The sequence below is a fragment of the Ambystoma mexicanum genome, chromosome 6q (assembly GCF_040938575.1).
Source record: "Ambystoma mexicanum isolate Mex_15411 chromosome 6q, UKY_AmexF1_1, whole genome shotgun sequence".
NCBI classification, from domain to species: Eukaryota; Metazoa; Chordata; class Amphibia; order Caudata; family Ambystomatidae; genus Ambystoma; species Ambystoma mexicanum.
The window spans coordinates 1,064,611,945-1,064,632,851 of NC_090937.1; the positions used below are offsets into that span (position 1 = coordinate 1,064,611,945).

The 20,907-nt window shown below is 42.3% G+C and overlaps 1 protein-coding gene across 4 annotated transcripts in view; it reads left to right on the forward strand.

The window, feature by feature from the left end:
* Window positions 1–14,891, forward strand: part of SGCZ (sarcoglycan zeta) — a 6,780,780-nt gene extending 6,765,889 nt beyond the window's left edge. For all 4 annotated transcript variants that reach the window (XM_069631598.1, XM_069631597.1, XM_069631596.1 and 1 more), the window contains one exon: window positions 13,587–14,891. In XM_069631598.1, coding sequence (XP_069487699.1) covers window positions 13,587–13,781 — 195 coding nt within the window. In that variant the 3' untranslated portion in view covers window positions 13,782–14,891. The remainder of the gene's footprint in view (window positions 1–13,586) is intronic.
* The last annotated feature ends 6,016 nt before the right edge of the window (window positions 14,892–20,907 follow it).

The window sequence follows — 20,907 nt, forward strand, 5'->3', positions numbered from 1 at the left end:
CCAGATGTCATTTGATGTCATCTGCCCCCGAGGCGCCAACAATACATTTGTGAAGTTGGCACTCAGAGTCACCATAAGGCGTCCACAGAAGGCACTTGATAGGGCAAACAATAATTATAATGTGAAATTTCCACTCCAACACTACCAGGGCCTCTTCTCCTGCAGACATATTTTTTTATTTACCATTTTAGTTTTTGTGTTTTTCACATTATGTAATACATGTCACAACTACATTGGGCCTGATTCACAGAGTGTTTTCTATGGGATTGTTCCATTATAAAACGCTTCTGTGAATCAGGCCTATTGTGTTTTTCCTACATCTCTCAACACAGAATAATCTAAAGCCTTTTGGGGCTTGTGCGGCATATCTTATGCATGCAAAAATAGAAAATAAAAATGAATAGAACTCTGCGTCAGGCTTTAAGACATTGACATATGTTCACGTCACTTAATAGACTCGCTGACGGTGGTGAAGAATTAACATATTTGGGGCTAAAAAGTATTAGTGCTACTTGATAGAAAACTTGATAGATCCTTCGCTATGTGCCTTAGGCTGTGTACCACCTGCCTGCATCATTGTATGTATTGTATGTAAATATGTGCTCTGTAAAGCGCTTTGGATTAAGGCGCTATATAAATAACACATCATTATCATTGCAGTCGCAGCACACATTCCATTGAGAATGCATTCACTGTATGTTTAGGTTGCAGGATTCACAACAGGCACGCTGCTTACTTCGTCACATATTCTGCTCGTTATAGTGCTTGTTTATCAAGAGTTTTCCTCTAGAGTGAATGCCTCACTCCAGGGGAGATATGCCAAAATACACTTAGTATTTCTATAATTGGATTAATATGGGTCCTCATAAATGTGTTGAGATGTGGGGAAATGGTTCACTGGGCAGATGATGACGAGTTTTTTACAGGATCATTGTAATCACAATTTCAGCCAGTGTGCAAAATGTCAGAGGCTACAGGGTCCTGGTTGTGAAAGCCTTCTCTGGCTGGGCTTATCGAATAACATATCATCATTTGATTGAAAAGCATTACATTTTTGGGACGTTTTTTGAAGCACGCTGGAGCGAAATGAAGTCTAAATAAATGGGAAAATAAGCCCACTGCATACTCAATATTCAGAACGACGTGTCTGCAGCGCCCACCCTCTGAAAATAGTGGGTGGACGCCGTCCACCCGCATGTACCCTCTACTTGAGCACTGCTTACCAGGCCCAGTAACATTGAGAACACGCAAGTAGAGGGGAGGGGGAAGTGCAAGGGGCAGGGGAGTAGTGAAAAGTGCTGAACACGTGATCAAACAAGAACAGGGGGTGCGGCCAGAAGCTCAAGAATTAACCGCAGACAACATGTGTCTAATAATTGAAGATAAGGGGACTGTAGGGTTGCAGATACAGACCCAAGTGCAAGTGTTGCCAAGAGGCAGTGCAGGTATACAGCTGGGTGGGCAGGGATCTGGGGCCGGATTCAGAAGGGTAGCCAGGTGCACATTGCAGGAGCGGACAGAGAGCAGCAGGGGAGAGGAAGAGAGAAGGCAGAAGTAAAGAGGAAGGTTTTGAGGTGCTTCCGGAACTGAAGGTGGCTCTCCTCAAGTTTCAGAGAGGCAGGGAGGCTGTTCCAGAGGGAGGCCCCAGCCCAAGAAAGAGATCTACCACCAACTTGTTGCTTGGAGAAGCGACTGACCCTGAGGTAGTTGGAGGTGGAGGAGCTAAGAGCTCGAGTAGGAAGGTATTTCCGAAGGGAGAGTTGAGGTATTTAGGACCCAAGCCTCAAAGGGCCTTGTGGACAATGCAGAGGGTCTAGAACTTTATCCTTGCAGCCGCTGGGAGCCAATAAAGAGATTTTAGGGCTGGAAAGATGCCATCCCAGGGCCTGAGGTCAAGGACAAGTCTTGCAGTTCTGTTCTGGATGAGTTGCAGAGGGCGGAGAGTAGTAGCAGGCAGATTTATAAAGAGTCTGTTGCAGTCGCCCAACCTAGAGAGAACCAGAGCTGCAGAGACAGTGAGCTTCTGGGGGAAAGAGAGGAAAGGAAGAATACCTCTGAGGAGGTGCAGTTGGTATTTTGACTAATTAGCGACGTCGGCGATGTGTGGAGAAAAGGAAAGTGTGGAGTCAAAGATGACCCTGAGGTTCTTAACCTCACAGGTAGGGGCAGGAGGCGGGCCAAGGGAGGCCAGCCAGAGAATGACAGGAAAGGAGGGTACACGTTTGCCGATGAGGAAGATATCAGTCTTGCTGGCATTAAGGCAGAGGTCTTTGGCGGTACACCACTCCTGGATTGCAGACAGACAATCAGAGATGAGAGAGGGAGAAGAGGTGGCAGAGGGGGAGCCTGAAAACAAGCTGAGTATCATGTGCATAGCACTGAATGTTGGAGCAGAGAGTAGCAATGTGGTGGGCAAGGGGTGAAAGGTATTGGTTGAATAGCCAGGGAGAGAGGTTAGACCTCTGGGGAACACCACAAGTGCAGAGTGAGATAGACAAAAGGAAAGTCCCAAGTTGGACCTGGGAGGGTCGGTTGAAGAGGAAAGAGGACAGCCAGGCCAGGGCCTGATCAGTGATACCTAGGTTATCATGGAAGTGGTTGAGCAGAATGGCATGGTTGACTATGTGAAAGGCAGCAGAGAGATCTAGTCAGATGAGGACAGAGGGGAGATTAGAGTCGAGGTTGGAAAGCAGGTCTTCACGAATGTTCAGGAGAGCAGTTTCCATGCTTCTGGCTGCTCTGAAGCCAGACTGATGGTCATGGAGACAACCAACAGAATCAGTGTGGGGGTTAAGCTGGGAGATGGCAAACTTTTCCCGGAGTTTGCCCAGGAAAGGAGTGTTAGAGATTGGGCAATAGTTAGCCGGCCAGCAAGGGTCGGCTGTGGGTTTCTTCAGAATAAGGTGCACAAGAGAGTGCTTCAGGGGGAGGGAAAGGCTCCATTGGCGAAGGAGTAATTGCAGAAGTCGGCCAGGGCAGGAGTGACAGTGTCAATATGCCCCTTGATGGTTTTGGAAGAACAGGGAAGAACCTGTTTTGACTAGACTTTCAAAGATTGGACTTGCCTAGAAATCTCATCAGGGGAGAACAGAGGACAGGAAGAGAAAGAGGGAGGAGAGGAGGCTGCAGGGAGGCCAGAGTTAGCGGAGAGAGAAGAGGGACAAGGAGAAGGGGATGAGAAGGTGGACAGGATGACCGTGGTTTTAGAGATACAATGAGAAGCCAGAGCTGTGCAGAGGGCTTGGGAGGGGACAGGAGAAGTAGAGACTGCAACAAATGTGGCCAGCTCCTTGCAGGTTTTAAAGAGTTTTGCTTAGTTGCTAGATGCTGTAGAGACGCAGGCTTGGATGTTCTTAGTGTGGACAGAGAGACAGTATTACCTTCGGAGTAGGTGGCAAGCCAGTTTGTCCGAGGATGCAATTTTGAATGTACTGAGACACTTGTTGTGTCTCGTATTGAAAAGACAGAGAATTCTTCATGAAATGTGCACATGTAACAGAGGTTCTGCAGAGGTAAGGGGAATGTGCCCCGTGTTAGATTCAACTTGATAGACCCGGGAAAAAAAACCTGTCTGTTTCATTAGGTGTTAATGTATAATTTACAACGTTACAAAACAAAAAAGAGAGTGATCTGTCTTAATTTTTTGTATTCATTTGCCACTAAACCTCTGAGGAACGGCCAGATAACAGGAGGGGAAACATGTGTCGGGATTAGGTTGGACTTAATAAATTGTAAAATTTACATTATGGTGGAAACACATTGGATTGAATGAATATATAATTCAATTGTACATACTCTTTAATCTGTCAACTGGAATAAACGAAGGCTAAGACAACCATATATATCTTTTTGACTTTTTCAAGACTAAACTGGATAAAAACCTTTTTTATGTTTTGGCTGACTGTGAAAGTCATTTTTTTGTTCGAGCGCGGACCATATTAAGGTCTTATTAACCATTTTCAGTTCTTTCTCCCTCTACAGTCTAAGGGCAATAGACCTTTGTTCTGCTGCTCGTACATTCAAAAATTATCATTTAGTGAGTAGTGCCGGATTCAGCTAAAGACTGTTTTTTTTTTGGGACTGATCGTGGGATCCATTAAAATCTATATGTATGTGGTATAATATGGCACAGAATGCTCAGACCAATTTATCTCACTGTGGCACACGCTTGTTCTTGTAGCTGCCACTGATGAAGCCAGTTTAGGAGGGCTAGTAGAAGTTTCCAACAAACTGAGTGTCATGCTTCTAATTCCTTTGCAAATAACCCCTAAAGATTAAGCATTTCAGGGACTCAGTACATGATTACCTTGTATTTCGAATCCCTCTGCATCTTAAGCAACCATTCCAACCACATATATTAAATGGTGATGTGTAGCATCCAGTGAAGCAAACCCAACTGTATCTGCAAATAGCACATTTGCCTCCCGGGATCTAACTGTTCTGTACTGTAGAGAAGACAATGGTGTAACCTTGCAGTGCCTGATTCTCTGTCTGAAGATTTGGGTGGCTCAAATCCGAACCCAGTGTATGTAGGTGCTCACGTGGAGAACCACCAAACAAACACAGCCATGCCTATAAAAATGGCGTTTTAAAGCAAACAAAAAAAGATTGTTAATTTATAACGCGTTTAATACCAGCGAGTGATTTCTTCGCGCGGGATCGGGAATCGAACTTGGTTGCGCCTTGCTTCCAAGACAAACACGTTGCCCCTGTGCTATCCGACCTCCACTTTTTAGCAGTTTTAGTGCACGCAATCCCAATAATATTTTCAAAATTACAAGTTTATGATCCGTGGAAGATAGCACCCCACAAAATTCCTTCAGGCCTATGAGGTGTATATTTTGATATAAGAAATGTGGACATTTTCCACAATAGCACTTGCAATGGCATCTTCACAATTACTGTTGCTCAGGGAGCTTTATTTGTTTGTATAATGTCCACGAGTATGTGTGCACAAGAGTGACTTTTGTCTTATCTGTGGCATTTTTATATGTATGCACTTAAAATGACCCTCTTTCCATACAGTATATAGAAAGCAATGCTGATAGCTCAGTGACTTAAAAGCACGTAAGCAAGTTAACTGTACAGCCCTTCATAAGTTTGAATTCAAAGAGCGGACACTGACTTATATCCTTAAAAACTACATACTGTAATTTGGATAGCATCAATATCTCTTAATTGCAATGGTAAAAACACATAAAATGACATTAGCTAGCTGTGTACCAAAAGATGATAAATCCTACTTCTTCTACCAACCCAATTTGATAACTATTTTTTTTTCAGTTTGATCTAGAATGTGGTTTGGTGCTTTGCGAATCTACTTTATTAAACAGAAGCAACTGATTATGTTCATGACAGAAATCAATGCGGACATATTGATATGTTGATGTAAATGTGGACTACTTGTTAAATTGGAGACTCTAAAAGGAGGACAGCTGTTCTCAAATCATGGCTTCTTTGCTTGACCAAATTGTGTGATCCTGGGCAATACCCTATTTTCGTTATAGGGTTATATGTTCCAAACAGAGAGCACATGAAAGGCATTCAATTGTGTTTTTCATAAAACAAGCAGAACCATTTTCCCTTACGTTTGCCCTCATCACACCCAAGCCTTCAACTGCTTGCCTTCACACGCTTTGCATTCCGGGCCCTCTTTGACATTCTTGACTACCAGACGGGCCATTTTTCTCAAATCTGCCCATGCTGGGAGACATGGATGTCCCAGTGGCAGAAGGCTGTGTCTGGGCAAATGTGCCTCTACTTGAAATGCAATAAAATCAGCTGGAGATATGAAGCTGTAGCTTACATGTGAATGTTACATGTGATGAATATACCTGCCACATAAGGTTTTATTTGGCATAAAAAGTCAGTACTTAGACAATCAAGGCCTCACTTGCTCGTACTAACAGCACTTGGGATTCTGAGGCTTCACGATGCATATATTTACTAAGCACAGCATATGAGGATTTGCCTGGCATAAAAGTACACTGCGTGGCTATGTGACCCGGCAATTATCATGTTATACTAGTGCCTGGGTATGTGAGGCTGCATTAAGCGCATGATGACTATGTCTAGCATGTGATCGCTCAACTGTTATGAGATAGAAGTAACAAGCCACATGCGGCTGTAGTGGCATACGGAACACATGCTAATGGCCTCTGATAGTTCTCTGCATGTGTCTTAGAATATTGTGGGGAAACCTGGGCGTATTTAGGCATCACAATAGTTAATACATGGTTAGAAATTAAAATAGCCGGTGTTGTTATGCTACTCTTACACTTAAATAGGTAATTATTATCACAACAAGATCATATAATATAACTTGGTAGGATGTCATCAGGTTCAAAGGTCAGCATGCGACACTTCCTGTGATGTTGTAAATTCATGTGATGTCACCACCACTAGCCCAGGCATTTTGGTGAATTAAGATCCCTCTTTCTGAGTCACAGATTCACCTTTCATTCATCCTTCACACTTAAACTTAGACAACGACTCAGAGTTCAAATGAGACGGACCCCACAGTGCTGCAATTCCCTTGCCTACCGTCCTTACATTACAAAGATGCATCAGCGAAGACATACTCAAGAAGGTTTCAGTTTATTTGCAAATAGAAATATGACTTTGCCATGACATAATTGGAGAGGCCGGAATACCGCCACTCACAAGTTGAAAAGACATCCAATCATACCATGGCTTACACTGCACTGAATAGGCTACGGGGAAACACTCAATATTCAGTTTACGCTAATGGTTCCACATAGGCCTATATAGTGGACAGAGTGATCAGGAATGTCCAATGTTCGACCTTTGAAAATGCTGCACAGAAGTCAAGGAGTAATAGAAGACAACTCCTGGCCTATTTATGAATGTGCAATTACTCATGGAACACCGGCAGTCTCAACACCTTTATTCAGCAATCTGAGCAATTTCATAGGAGCCTAAAGGATTAGTTTTGAGATTATTTTTCAGGGGGATGATTTTTTCTGTCAATTGAATAAAGACATGTCTAGTCTGTTGTGATTTGTTGTGATAGTCAGAGGTGTCCAAGAAAGGTATCCAAACAGAGGGACATTTGCTGAAACTTAGGCAAAGAATGGGACCAGCTGTGTGTGGTGGGTCTTTGATTAACTTAAAAAGTTAGCTATCCTATGATAATGACAAGGATTTTGACTTTCTGGATGTGCTTCTCCTCTAATTTTGTTTGTGGCAACGATTATTTAAGTTTTAATTTAATGGGGCTGCAATCAAGTGTGAGCCAAATCAGGGATTCTTGCATCTCTCTGAAAGAAATTAGGTACCATGTCTTTCGGCTCAAACAGTCATCACACCGTCACCATAAGAATCTTGTACTGGCATGTTAAATCTTGTTCGGCTGTTTTATAGTAAGTAGTAACATATACCTGTGTGCAATATTTGTGTTTATCTCTGTTGCGGTGCATACATTTGTTTCCATTCAGTATGCCATGCAAAGAACAAGGGGGGTCCTGGGAGACTCTCTGCCAGACATTAGACCTGGTTACATGAGCCTTACCCAGAGTCTTTAGCTCACTATCCTTCACAGAGGAGAAATATCCCAAACATATCAGTCTTTGTCCTGCCCTGGGGCAGTCCAGCACCAAAATGCTAGGCAATTCTCCTCTGAACAAGAGTACCAACAGCAACCCCAGACACGTGTTTCAGCCTAGTTGGGCATCATCAGTAGGGTGGAGCTGTGCCTCTCTCGCGGCCCACGTCTGGATTCCCCTGGTAACTTAGGGTGAAAACCAAAGTAACCTGAAATATGCAAATAACTAGGGGGGTCATGCAAAGAGACAGGACGAAATGTACAGTTATTGGGATTATTGTAAGGCCCAAATTACAAACAGTAAGAAGAATGAAAAGCCACATGTGTTTCATGCTTTCAAACTTTCTAAAGGCTTATATGCGTTCTTCGACTGTGATTATATCTGATTCTTTGTGCATAGAACACATGACATATTTTTGTTTGGTAGCTGCATTTTGTCCATTTTTGCCTGTAAACGGAGTTGAGTGGCCGATCAAATGGAGACTATAGCAGTCCTCGCGCATCTGTCACATTACAAACATACTGAGAGACCACCTTTCACCAAAGGGTCTTCATTTGAACGCAGATTAGTCATTCATTTGTTTTCTGCACAAAGCACCAAATGTGATACAGCTTCAAAAATGCATCTCATTCTTGATAAAGCACAGAGGTGCAAAGTGTGTGCTGACCTTGCAATCTTTGTTGAACTTTGTTGGTATTGCATCTTAAGTCCAGAATTTTTGCTGAGGTCAAAATGTAGTTACAAAAAATACTGAGGGTTCTACAAATTGACCCCATGCAGTTGTTTCAGAAAATGTAAGAAACACATCCAATTCAAACGGACGTACACCTATTTGTGCACCTCTCAGAGTCTTTAAAGACACAATTGATGCATGTTTGCCAAGTACCTGTCCAAACATCCACTTTAAGATAACATGGCAATGAAATGAATTCGTTTTTCTGCTTGAACATGCCTCCAAGTATCGAATTGAACTCCTAGGTAGTATTTAAAAGTGTGTGCCTTTTCACCCACTGTTCTAGTGGCCTACTTGCTCCAATTATGTATTCTTTAATCGAAAGCTAACTTCCCTTTCTAATGGTCAATGTCTTAATTTATATGCACAGGTTGCTAAAATGGAGTTTTCGTCCCACCATTATACAAGTCATATGACATTGCTTCACTGGACATGTTGTTTGTGGCACGCAACAGGAGAAGCACCTGGTGTCGTGTTGCTGCTTGATACCTGGCTGTTCAAGGCCTCATTCTAAGTTTGCTGGTCCGAGGCCTCATTATAAATTTGCCTGTCCGGTAACTATGGTACCGGTAAGCTTGCTGGAACCATTGTTACCGGAACGGCAAACTATGAGTTCTGCTCGTGGTTGACTTCCCGCCCGGTCTGACCTGGTCTGGTTGAATAATAGGGTGGGTGTACGGGCACCCGCGATCAGAGCATGTCGGATACACCGGCACCATTCTGAATGGTGCTGGTGTACCCGACCTCCGCATTCCCATTGAGCCCTATAGGGCTCAAATGGGAATGGGGAGCATTTCATTCCGGCACACGCAAATGGGCAATTACCGTGTCTGGTGGGGCTGTAATGATCCGGTAATTGTCCATTTGAGGGTGCTGGACATATTTGCAAGTTTGGTGGCAGCCTGCCGGTTTTACCGGCAAGTCTAGCACCAAAGTTGTGATGAGGCCCATTGTGTGGGCTAACGTTCATGCTCATTACTAGATCATGATGTTCTATTTTTTGGAACTGCTAGTTGAGCACAAAAGATGGTCTTTAAGAATATCTCACTTTCGTAGTTTTCATTTTTTAATTTAATGTATTACTCAGTAAGGATGTTTCTATTGTGTCATTTACATGGAAAGCATATATATAAACAAAAACTTCATTTGCACAGAAGTTTAGGTAAGAACGTAACACAACAAAACCCCTGAAAGTCTGCTAAAGACACCTTAGTTTTGCCCCCCGTTGCACAGCCTATAACCGCAATGATGACATCACAGATTACTTCACTGATGACATCACTGGGGACATCTGCCCTTCACTCACCAGGGGCCAAAGTGGAACTCTGGCACACGGGCACAGTTTTCTTCCAGTTTATGGATGGTCCTTCAATCTCAGACCCTGTGCTTGCAAAGCCGGTGCTGTCTGTATGCTGGACTCTATGCTTCTCATCATGATGCCGCTGCGCCTTGCTTCTGCCCCTGCTGTGAGACTCACTTTTTCCTCTATTGCCATTTAACTCTCCTTCTCCCTTAAATCTCGCCCTCGGTGGTGGGATTCGACTCCTCGGGGCATTTGTCTCGTCTATCTCTCACTCTTTCATACTTATAATTCAGATATCATCTTTTACCAAATTACAACAAATGAAAGCTTCAAAAGTTGTAATATGATGTATGTGTAGCTGTGGACTATTCCTCACAATGTACCCATTGTTATGAACTATTCTAAAATGCTAAAATCACATATGTAGAAACGTAAGGGTGGTCTAAATATGTGCAAGTACCTAGATTGAGCCTATGTCTGATGCCATCAGTTAAATACTCACATCCCTTCTGTTTTACCAATCTAAATTCCTTTATTTCTTTTTTAAAACTCTTTATTTCATTTTCCATTAATCAAAAATACAACACAATAAAGAGCATACTGGTATTGGGCTATTACACCTTCTATTCAATGAGAAAATATATCATCTATATCATCAACCTACATCTACAAAATAAAGGTGTATCAAAATAAACCAACATTCTGTCAACATCCCAGCCGTAACCTAAATTACAGTTACCAAGAACTGCATACAGAACAGACCAACAAACAGAACATAAGATAAACACACATCCCCATGTCTAACCCACATTTTAAACTACCTGAAAACAAATCGTTGTGCAGACACTCCACTTAAGAAGATTATCTGGGGTCACCAGGGGTCACACCTGAGGTCTCCCTTGCTACCTCTGTGGTCTCCTTTGCAAACCCCAAAAAAATGTTTTTGGTTTTATTTTTAAATGGAAGCTCCTGGGCTGTGGCCAGTGCCATGTGGCTCTGTATTTCTGGAGTGGCTCGTTTCCTTGTTCAAGCCTCTTAAAAAAAAAAAAAAGAGTGTTCCACAAGTGTAGCACTTTGAGCGAGTGACCCTAAATAAGAAAGAATACGAATAACAAATAATGTGCCTTTCTGGAATGCTATTCAATGATTGATAGACTCATTAAAGGTCTATTTCAGTTACATTTCAGGGGTTGAATCACTGAATTAGTCTGTTCCTAAACACCTCAAATTCACAATGCAGACACAAAATTTCCAAAAACATTTAGAATAGAATAAGCATACATTTCGGACTATGTATTTAGCTTTTCGCAAGTTAAAGTTAAAGCATGTTTTATTTCTGCGATTGTGTCTGTTACAATCATCACAAGACATTCCATCTCGGTTTCCTTGGTCCCTTGACAAAATCCTTGTGCCCAAAAGCCTGTGTAAAGTGTAGAAATGTTTGACCACAGCACATAAAGTGGCCCTTGATTTCATTGTGCCACAATAAATACTTAGTTGCACTGTGTCTATCTGTCCTATCTCAAGGGAATGCTGTTCAGGATGTTTGTTTGCATGTATGAGGTAACAAGTTCCCAGAGTATGGGATACCGTGTGAGTGCGCTGCCTTCCCTGCGCTACTAAATTCTGTAATCTCAGTTATGAACCCTCCCAATGGTATGTATTTTGCCAACCTCAGAAGCCTGAAAAGTAGATCTACGCAGGCTAGATATGTGGCCAAGGTTGAACCAGATGTGCAGATGAAGTGGCCTGCTGTGAAATCTCAGTTACCAGTTTATTGGGTTCCACTACAGAGTGTATTTTGATTTCTGACTTTGAGAACATTCAGACATGTAATTGCTCATTTTACTGTAGCCGGTAAAATAGCTATAGTCAGTAAGATAGCTCAGAGGGTTGGTCACTTGCTGCTGCAATGTGTGTGTGAACTGCAGGTTCGAATCCCAGCAATGCCAACTCAGCCTTTCATCCTTCTGAGGTTGATAAATGAGTACCAATACAGGTTGGGTGATATTGTATGTACATTTGATCTATATAACGTGCTTAAGTGTAAGTGCTATATAATAGCACATCATTATAATTTGCGCTTGGACGTCTGCATTCACAGTAATGTGGCAATATTGACCTATACATACTGATATTAATGATACACCTGGTGATCCATTCTTGTATGAAATATATATCACATTATAGTGATATCGTAAGCATATTTTTCGTTGTGGTCCATAGATTCCTGGAATTCCAGTTTGGGGTGGGGTCAAATTACCTCACTTCCTGTGATGTTATCAGAGGTCAAAGGTCGTGTGATGTCACTTCGGCTGTCCCTGGCATTTTGTTGAAATGACATCCCTGCCGCCTCCTCATTCTACTTGATCTATCTGCTACATTCTACAGTATATATGATAACTCCCTCCTCCAAAATCGATCCTCCCATGTATTCAAAGACACTGTGCTGAAATGGCTTGCTTTATGTCTCCTGACTGCTGGTTCTCCATATTGTGAACTCTAAAATCTCCACTCCATTTTACCCCTTGTGCTCATTCCACAAGCATATGTGTTGGGCCCACTGTTCTTTACTCTATTCATCTCCTCTCTTGGCAAACTCATTTCCTCTTTCCATGTATCTCAACACCATTTTCTGATGCAACACAGAACTAAATCTCCTTTGCCTCTTTCAACTCTGCAATCTCTGAGCACATCACCAACGGCCTCTTTGCTATACAGAATTACTTTGAATTCCATTGTGAGATGCTAACCTAGCCAAACATTATGCCTGGTTTCTCCTGGTCTCGAATGCCAACCCAACCCTCCATTTCCTATCTCTTTTCTTTATGACCTTCTTACACCATCACTCAAGGCCTGAACACTTTGGGTAATCTTACACAGAGAAGGCAACCTATACTTTATTATCACTCCCACAGTCGAGAAACATCAGGCATGTTATTATCTGGACTATCCACTGAAACCTCACTCAGCACTCTGCTAAATCGTGTTTCTCCAGCCGGTTTCCCAAAGACTGCACTACTACTATAATCTACTCTAGTTTACCACTCGAGTCTACTCTCACTCACATGCTTCTCCAGCCTTGGGCCTCTGTGCAGAATCATTCAATGTTCTGTCCCCCGCTGTCAGGGTGAATCCCTTTCTCTCTTCTCTTCTTCTGATGCTCTCTGCTCTCTAGCCTTCATCCACATCTCTTTCCCATGTCCCACCTTTTCTACCTCCATCATACTGGCCCCTTCACAGCTGGATGGCAGTCGTGACCAACACCAAGCCAATTCAGTCAGTGGAGGAATGCAAGACCAGACTGACATTATACCAGGTAGCCATTAAATGGGTGCCTCCCAGATCTCTTGCTACCAGACCCGCATAACTATCTGCCCCATGCAAGCCCAATGTCAAATCCCAGTAGTTAATTGCTGGCTTACATACGTGATGTACAGTTTATGTGTGTTTGCCATTTTCTTATGGTGGCTATTGTTCATATCTTCACACTCGACAACTTGAACACCCAATCACTAACTACATAGTTTAAGCAATTCTGCTAAACCATCCATAATTGGGGCTGCTTCTGTTTGCATCATATACAGCATTTCTGGTTTACGCAATGCCCACATGAGCCGAGTATACATAAATACATTTTGATCTTTAGACACACATATTACTTTGTGATGCTTTTCAGTAGAGGAATCAATCACACAACTTGAACAACAATGTATTTTCATGTATCTTTCATAGTCTGGGAAGCGTAATCATCTTCATATGCAGAATCCATAAAAATGGTCAAATATGAGATTATGAATGTCTGAAATTCTCCGATACTTGATCTTGCAAACAGCTTCATGCAATATGTGATGTTATTTGAACAGTATATCTTTCCAATGATGTCACCGGACTGCACTGGATAACCATTACTATGACTTAACTATGCCAGATGTGCAGATTTACCGGCCAAACAGTTCTGTAACTGCATATCCTTCTCTTTCAGATATTTCTAAATGCAGACAACATCCGACTAGGAAATCTACCACATGGATCCTTCTCGCCGTCCATGGCCAGCTCCTCCAATTCGCGACAGACTGTCTACGAGCTCTGCGTTTGCCCCAATGGGAAACTTTACCTTTCTCCCGCAGGCACAGGCTCAACCTGTCAATCCAGTAGCAATGTCTGCCTGTGGAGTTGAAAGAACGATGGAGATCCCTCACACCAGAGTAGCCTTTTGTTACTACCCCACCGCTCCACGGTTCTTCTCGGCTTTCCTTGTCAGGAGGCTGAAACTTCGGATGGCCCCCCGGCCCCTGCAAAGCTGCTGCCCACAAAGGGGCCGGACTACAGTGCTGACTTGTCTAGCCACACCAGTTTCCACTTACAGAGAAGTGGGATGTGTAATGGAAGATGCAGTTTTCAATAGGGAACCTGGAACATCCAATCACCCTTTTTTTCCCCCAAAAAGGAGAGTAAAGCAGGTTCCTTTGCAACATGAAGTGAAGCACATCAGTTTGGAATCCTGAAGGAGGGCCTGCACCTGATCGAACTGCATAGTTACTGTGCACTTATATGCAGTGCAAATAGACATCTGGCCATCATCCTGCGGGCAGAGACAATAGTGGACTCTGGACCATAAACAATATACTGTTTGAAAGCACAATTTTCCAACTTTTTGGATGTAAACTTTTATCCCTGAATTTTAAAATTTTGAAGCATTATGTGATGCTTGCTTTACTAAACAATTAAATTCAATATATTGTTTTTAACAAAAAAAAAATGAAAAGTGACGGCATTCCTACACGAGTATTCTTTGAGTTTTTTTTTATGTTAAGAGTTGCACATTTTTGGTTTGAATTTCTGATGTGTGTATTTTTTTTCTGTACGTTCTGTCTGCAATATATTAACGTTCGCATTCAACTTGAGGATACGTTTTACAGAGTTTTATAAGTGTGCTTTACGAGTATCAACTTCATCGCTGGAGCTGTTGTTTTAACTGGCAAATAGGCATTTACACATATTTATCCTGCACCCAGATTTGTATTGATACTAATTTGGCAGCTGACACTGGAAGGAGATGGACTTTTCTCCAATAGTAAACAAAAACAAAAATACCTTCCTGTATCACAGAAATGCCCTATATGGCAAAGATCGTCTAGTGTAAAAGCATTTGTGTATTTATAGCAAATGTTCTATCTACTAGAACGACATGCAGGATATAGTACAAGGCCGTAGAACAGCATTGTTATTTTTAGAACTACGTTAATTTATAAATGATAGTAATAATAATGTCTATTTACATCCCTGACTATCACAGTCTTGTGCCTTTCTTGTGCTGGAAACAACAGGTGTTACCATTACCACACCTGGTAGTATGAAAGGCTGAGCCGTGCCGCCATGATTCAAGATGGTGGCCTGCAGTTTGCACTGGCGTCTTTGCAGCAGATGTGCTGGTTCGGGGAGATGTTCACGCGTCCTATTTCTTACACTTGAGTCTAATGCTGCGGTTGGCGGTATTCTAGCCACATGGAAGAAATCATGAGCCTTTCAAGAAATACCCATGCAGGGCTGGCACTGTAGGGTGTAATTGATGTTTGATTTTCCTTCTCGTCTTGAAAGCCTTTAAATAGTGCTGCATTGAGTATCTTGAGTTGGTTCACAATTGAGCGTGTCCATTACCTTGACCCAGGATCCTTTAATGATGCAAAGTCAGATATATGTTCTTTCAGCTTATGGAGCACTTTCTGGGACCTACACCATGGGCAGAACGATTATCTAGGAAGGATAGCTCAGGGGCAACGCGTGTGTCTTGGAAGCAAGACAAGGCAGCGCAGCGCGTTATAAAAGAACAATTATAATTGTATTCTTGGACCATCTCCATAATGGCGCTTTTTCTTGTTTAGCTAATATTTCTTGAATGATATACAGTATAGAAAATGTCGAAATGAAAATGTGCAATGAGTGCTATGCATAACTGAATAACATTTGGCTATAATCAAAAGCAAGATTCAAGGGAAATACAATGTTGGATCGCTTTAGTGCATAATAGCACTGTTTCTCATCGGTATTCCGTGTTTCAAAATACTTTCTTTTGAAAGTCTGCTTTTTGGCTGTGCACTTATTGTACAAATCGACCAACTTCATATACATATAAATGTATATGTATTTTTCGGGGTAGAGGAGTAGGAAGGTGGTGGGCGGTGAGGCAGACTTTTAAAAGAAAGTATATATAAACATGCAGCAGATTCCTCACCACGCAGCACTGTGCCACCTTCATGTATGTGCATTTTACATTATACTCGAATCCCTAAACAGTTATTCGTATTACGTCTGCAATACCTCAATGATGAACTGGTAAACTGCAAATTGAAAATGGGAGCCGGATGTGGCTTGCAGATGATACTCCAAGACTATAATGATTGTATGTTATGTTGTGTTAATGTAATGTATTGAGTGCACATTCACCAAGGTATCATGGTGCTAAGAAAAAGAGAAATGAAGAAGGCACAGTAGCAAATTTATTGAAATAGGTAGGTTTTCAACAATTTCCTGAAAGCCAGATGATTAAAAGACTGTTCAAGGCCGGGGGGAGATCATTCCACAGTCGAGGGTGAGCAACTATAAAGGCTCCACCTCCAATCCGAACACGGCGAAAAAGAGGGCCAACAAGGAGACCAGCAGAAACTGAACATAGCTGTCGGGTCGGGAGGTAGCGTATGAACTTGGAACGAAGATATTTGGCCCCTTGATCATGCAACTCCCGGTGTACCAGACAGAGGGACCTAAAAATGATATGCTGGAATATCGGCAGCCAATGTAGGGACCGTAGCACAGGAGAAATGTGGGCCCCATAAGGGGAGCCTATTGCTACTCTAGCAGCCATATTCTGAAGACGCTGCAATGTCTGAATTAGCACTTTAGGCTGAGCCAGATAAAGCGAGTTGCAGTACTCTAAACGACTGAGCACCAAGGATGTGACCACAGGTGGGTGAAGGTGAACTGGAATAAATGGAAGCACATTCTTAAGTATTTTTAGATGGAAGGGCCCGCCTGGAAAACTGCCACCACTTGAGCCTCCACACAGAGTGAGGATGAAATCACTACACCAAGGTTCTTGACCTTGGCAGATGTAACTGGAGGAGGGCCCAGATGGGAAGGCAAGAAGGAGGACACCCAAGGTGAAGGATCAGGTGGGGGACCAACTACGAGCACCTCCGTCTTGTCTCCATTCAACTTCAGCCAATTGTGGCTCATCCATGCCCCATCGGCAGTCAGGCACTGTTCAGGCACAACAACATCTCAGTTTGATCGTGATGTAACCGGATCAGGATCTGAGTGTCTTCGGCATACGAATAGCACCTGATGTAGAAGGAGCGGATGAGACGCACAAGAGGTCAGATGTAGATATTAAAGAGGATAGGAGACAAGGCGGACCCCTGAGGGACACCACAAGTGATACGGAAAACAGCAGACAGAAAGGGAGGAAGTGAAAGAATCTGGGTATGTCAGTCAGGAATGAGAACGAGGTGAACCAGGCAAGAAGCTGGCCAGGTGTTCCCACCTGTGCCAGGCATATGTATCAGTAGAAGAGCTATTCCTTCCAATATTATATTACATGGGATTTCTTTGCCATTGACTTAACCCCATGGTGCAGCGATAGCTGTCATATATTGTAAAGACTACAAGGTGAAATATATTTCAACTGTAATAGACCCATTGGATGAATTGGTGAATAATCCGACGATGTGGGATCTTCAAAATATGTATTCCACATATAGAGCACAGTAGGGAGCATACTCAAAAGGAAAGCATGCAACCAAAATCACATGGACACACTTCAAATCTAGAATTTGACATCAGACGGACATTAGGTTGACATATGCATGCCTCAAATCACACCCAGAACAAAATGACAGAGTTATGCCATTGATTGTAACATTTCAGTAAAGCATGCATCCCAAAAAGACCCAAACAGTACAGTACCAGCTCACCCACCCCAGCAAAGTCAAGCCCCGAGTTTCAGAACAGTTTTCCAAATCTTGCTCATCTACCAGCTGGGCCGACCCGATACCCTACTTACAGAAGTCCCATATGCCACCATGACCTCTCTGAAAGTGCTTTGGCAAGCCACAGAATGCCTCTTCATGAAACTAATATGATTGGACTACATAAACCCCACTGTCAAGAAGCTGCGCTAGTTATCCTTGTGATCAAGCATCTTGTTCAAGGCAGTGTTAGGAATTTTAATCAGGCACACACCCAGGTCTCGCCTGGCATGTAGTGCACAATGAAACCCTTATTCATTTGTGTTGATAATTTCAATCTTCTGAATGATATACCACTCATATCACAACCGTCTCAAAATACCCTCTAGGTCACACTGGATCAGGAATCAGGCTAGTTTGTAAACGTAAATATTTATTTATGTGTTTATTTATTTAATATTCAAATCTCACATCTATTTTTATACGAGAATACCGCTTTTGGAAAGTGACACTTTTAACTGACAGGTGAAAATTGCTTTGTATAATAATGCAAAAGGGTGCAAAAATACTTAAATGGATGGACATTCTGAGGAAAGCAACACTAAACAGGTCCTAACACACATGACCTATAATATAAACAACAGTGCACACTTTAGATCAGGATGAGGTGGTAGAAGCACTTTGAAATGGGAAAAAGACACGTTTAAACTTTTGAAAACTGCCAATTTGCAGCACACTTTTACTATGCGATATTGGAGAAAAACAGGTCAAATACACTGTTTCGCAATACGATTCTAGTTGTGGATGTAGCTAAGGGTCTTGGGTATCAGTGAGAGTTGAAATTTTGTTTCTAGAAGAGGTTTTAGTCAGAGGCGTTTTTGGAAAATAGGCGCAAAACTGGAACAGGAATTTGGTTTTAAAAATGACAGATAAGTTTTATTCCACTATATTAATGACTATGAAAAAGAGGAGGCCACACATGAATCTTCACAGCTACGTGGCCAGTGCAACCATTCACGTGGTGGATACTCTATTTCGTTCTGGGATTTAATTTAGTTACTCAAAATCACTAAGGGGTTATGGTTTTGTAACACAGATGAGAAAAAGCGCAAGAAGGATTCTAACGATACTAGGGTTCTGAATTCCAAGATGGGATGGGTTGAGATTGGGATAATACAATGCAGATATACTATGGGTCATTGTTCTTTACAGTCATTTGTAATTAAATTGGACCATCCGTTTCTGGTCATTGGATTGGTTCAGTTCTACCGGCAGCAGGGCACCTCTGGAGGGATTGGATCAGCGGCGTGGCTCTGGTCAATTTTGGACTGCGCCTCAGACTGGGTTTGGATGGGCCCTTCTGGTCACTGGACACGGTAGATTACAGGATGTTCACTTCAGCGGGCAAGCCTTAATGGTAGCAAGCCAAGCTGAATAAAAATTATTCTTTTAAGTTTTGGATGTTTTGAAATTGGGTCTAGCTAGCAAGAGTTCAGCAATGCTAAAGTCTAGATTCTGCAAAGAAATCTGGATCTTCAAAGAAGTCTGGAGTCAGCCACAAGATGAAGAGTTCTGGAACAAGGTGCTGCACGGAAATCTGGATGGGTTCTGGAAGCAGTGTGGCTTATGTGTTGTGACATTCCTATATTTATACTGTCAAATGTCATTCCCAAGTTTATGGTGTGGGCCGAATTTCACAGGTACTTGCCTTGTCGGCGGTCTGAACAGAGCTGTCATCTTTACGATGGGATTTAGGATCTCCCACATTGATTTTTACCAAAACATAACATTTTCACACATGTACATTTCTACAATTATGTACCCTAATAAAATAGGACACATACATTTGATATTTGACCATCTTAATTCCCATTCAATTCCCATCTTTGTGCGAGCTGTCTTTCTCATTCTACGGATTTTTATCAATTTTACCCATAACAGTTTGGATTATTGATTTCTAATTCGGTACATCTCTGGGCGCTTATCAATGGATCACGTACATATAATCTTAGGTTTGCAACATTAATAGTTCTGCTACCATAAGGATCTGTTTTGTAATTTTGGTTCCTTAAGTGGTACAGATTTCATCAATGTCTTAAAAGCATTGGCCTAAAATTAGGTTAACGTCTACCAATTTTTTGATTTATACTCCTTCAGGTTGCACAGCGAAAGAGTTTTAAACTTTAATCACAAATAAGGATTCAACATCAAAGTTCTCCTTTGTAACATCCCCTTCCCAGGCAGCAGCTGTCCAGTCCTTTGATCAGGGAGGTGTGTCCCCGTCCTGGAGAGGGAAGGTCCCCTGTAGAGATCAGTTGTGCAGCTTGCCATTGTTCTTGGCTCAGCCAGAGACGAATATCTGATGCTCTCATTGTGCTCCTTGTTGTCAGTATGCGGGAACCATTAAGCAGCCATTAGTCTTCCTGTAGCAATTGAGTGTCAAGCTGAAATGTGAATCTTTCCCAGGCTGGGCTGTCAGATCAGAATGAAATAGTTCATTAGCTCCAGACTGGGTTCCTTTAAATTAAATTCGTTTCATTTCACATATAAAATATAAGCACAGTTTATAAGGGATTTGGACATTTTACAAGACTTAGCCCTTCTCAAACATGCTTTAAATAGGTGGATTTTGCAATTTTAAGCAGGAAACAGAAACACTTTTAAACTGGGTTTGACAGCTAATTTTCTGATGCAGCTGTCAGTCAGTGAGGCCTAGCTTTCTCTGAGCCACCTGTAGAATCTGTGGTTTCAGCAACTTTTCATTTCAATAGCTCACTGGGAAAAAGACTGAATTAAGCGTCAAAACAACACTTTGAAGGTTGCAATTGGTTATTAGAAGTGTGTTTTCAAGGCATTTTTTCAGATTTTAACCCACTTCTGTGGCATTGATTCATGTAACTGGTAACAGCACTCACTGACAATCAACTTTGCCTGTGTGTGGCAAGGTGGTGCAGCCTTCTTGCGATTCAGGAACCATGTGCAGTTTTGCAAATTTGGCACGCACAGGGGTTAGCGCCTCCCTTTTTGGCAGTTGTCTTCCCCCCATTGGCAAAGGGTGTAGTAGGGTTCATTGGCAATGGTTCAAATATCCCACAGCAGCCTGCATCAAGTACAACACAATCACAACAATAATCCACACTTTTCCTGGCAGAGAAAGTCAATATCTCCAGAGGCCAATGCAACATCAGAAATCAGAATCCACTGCATCACCAGACTGGAAGCAAAGGACTGCAACAAGGAAACAACTAGGAAAAAGGGCAGGTTTCTGCTACTCACTCGATCCCTAAAACAAGTTACCACAATAGTTATGACTGACCCATCCATCCTACATGTCAGAAA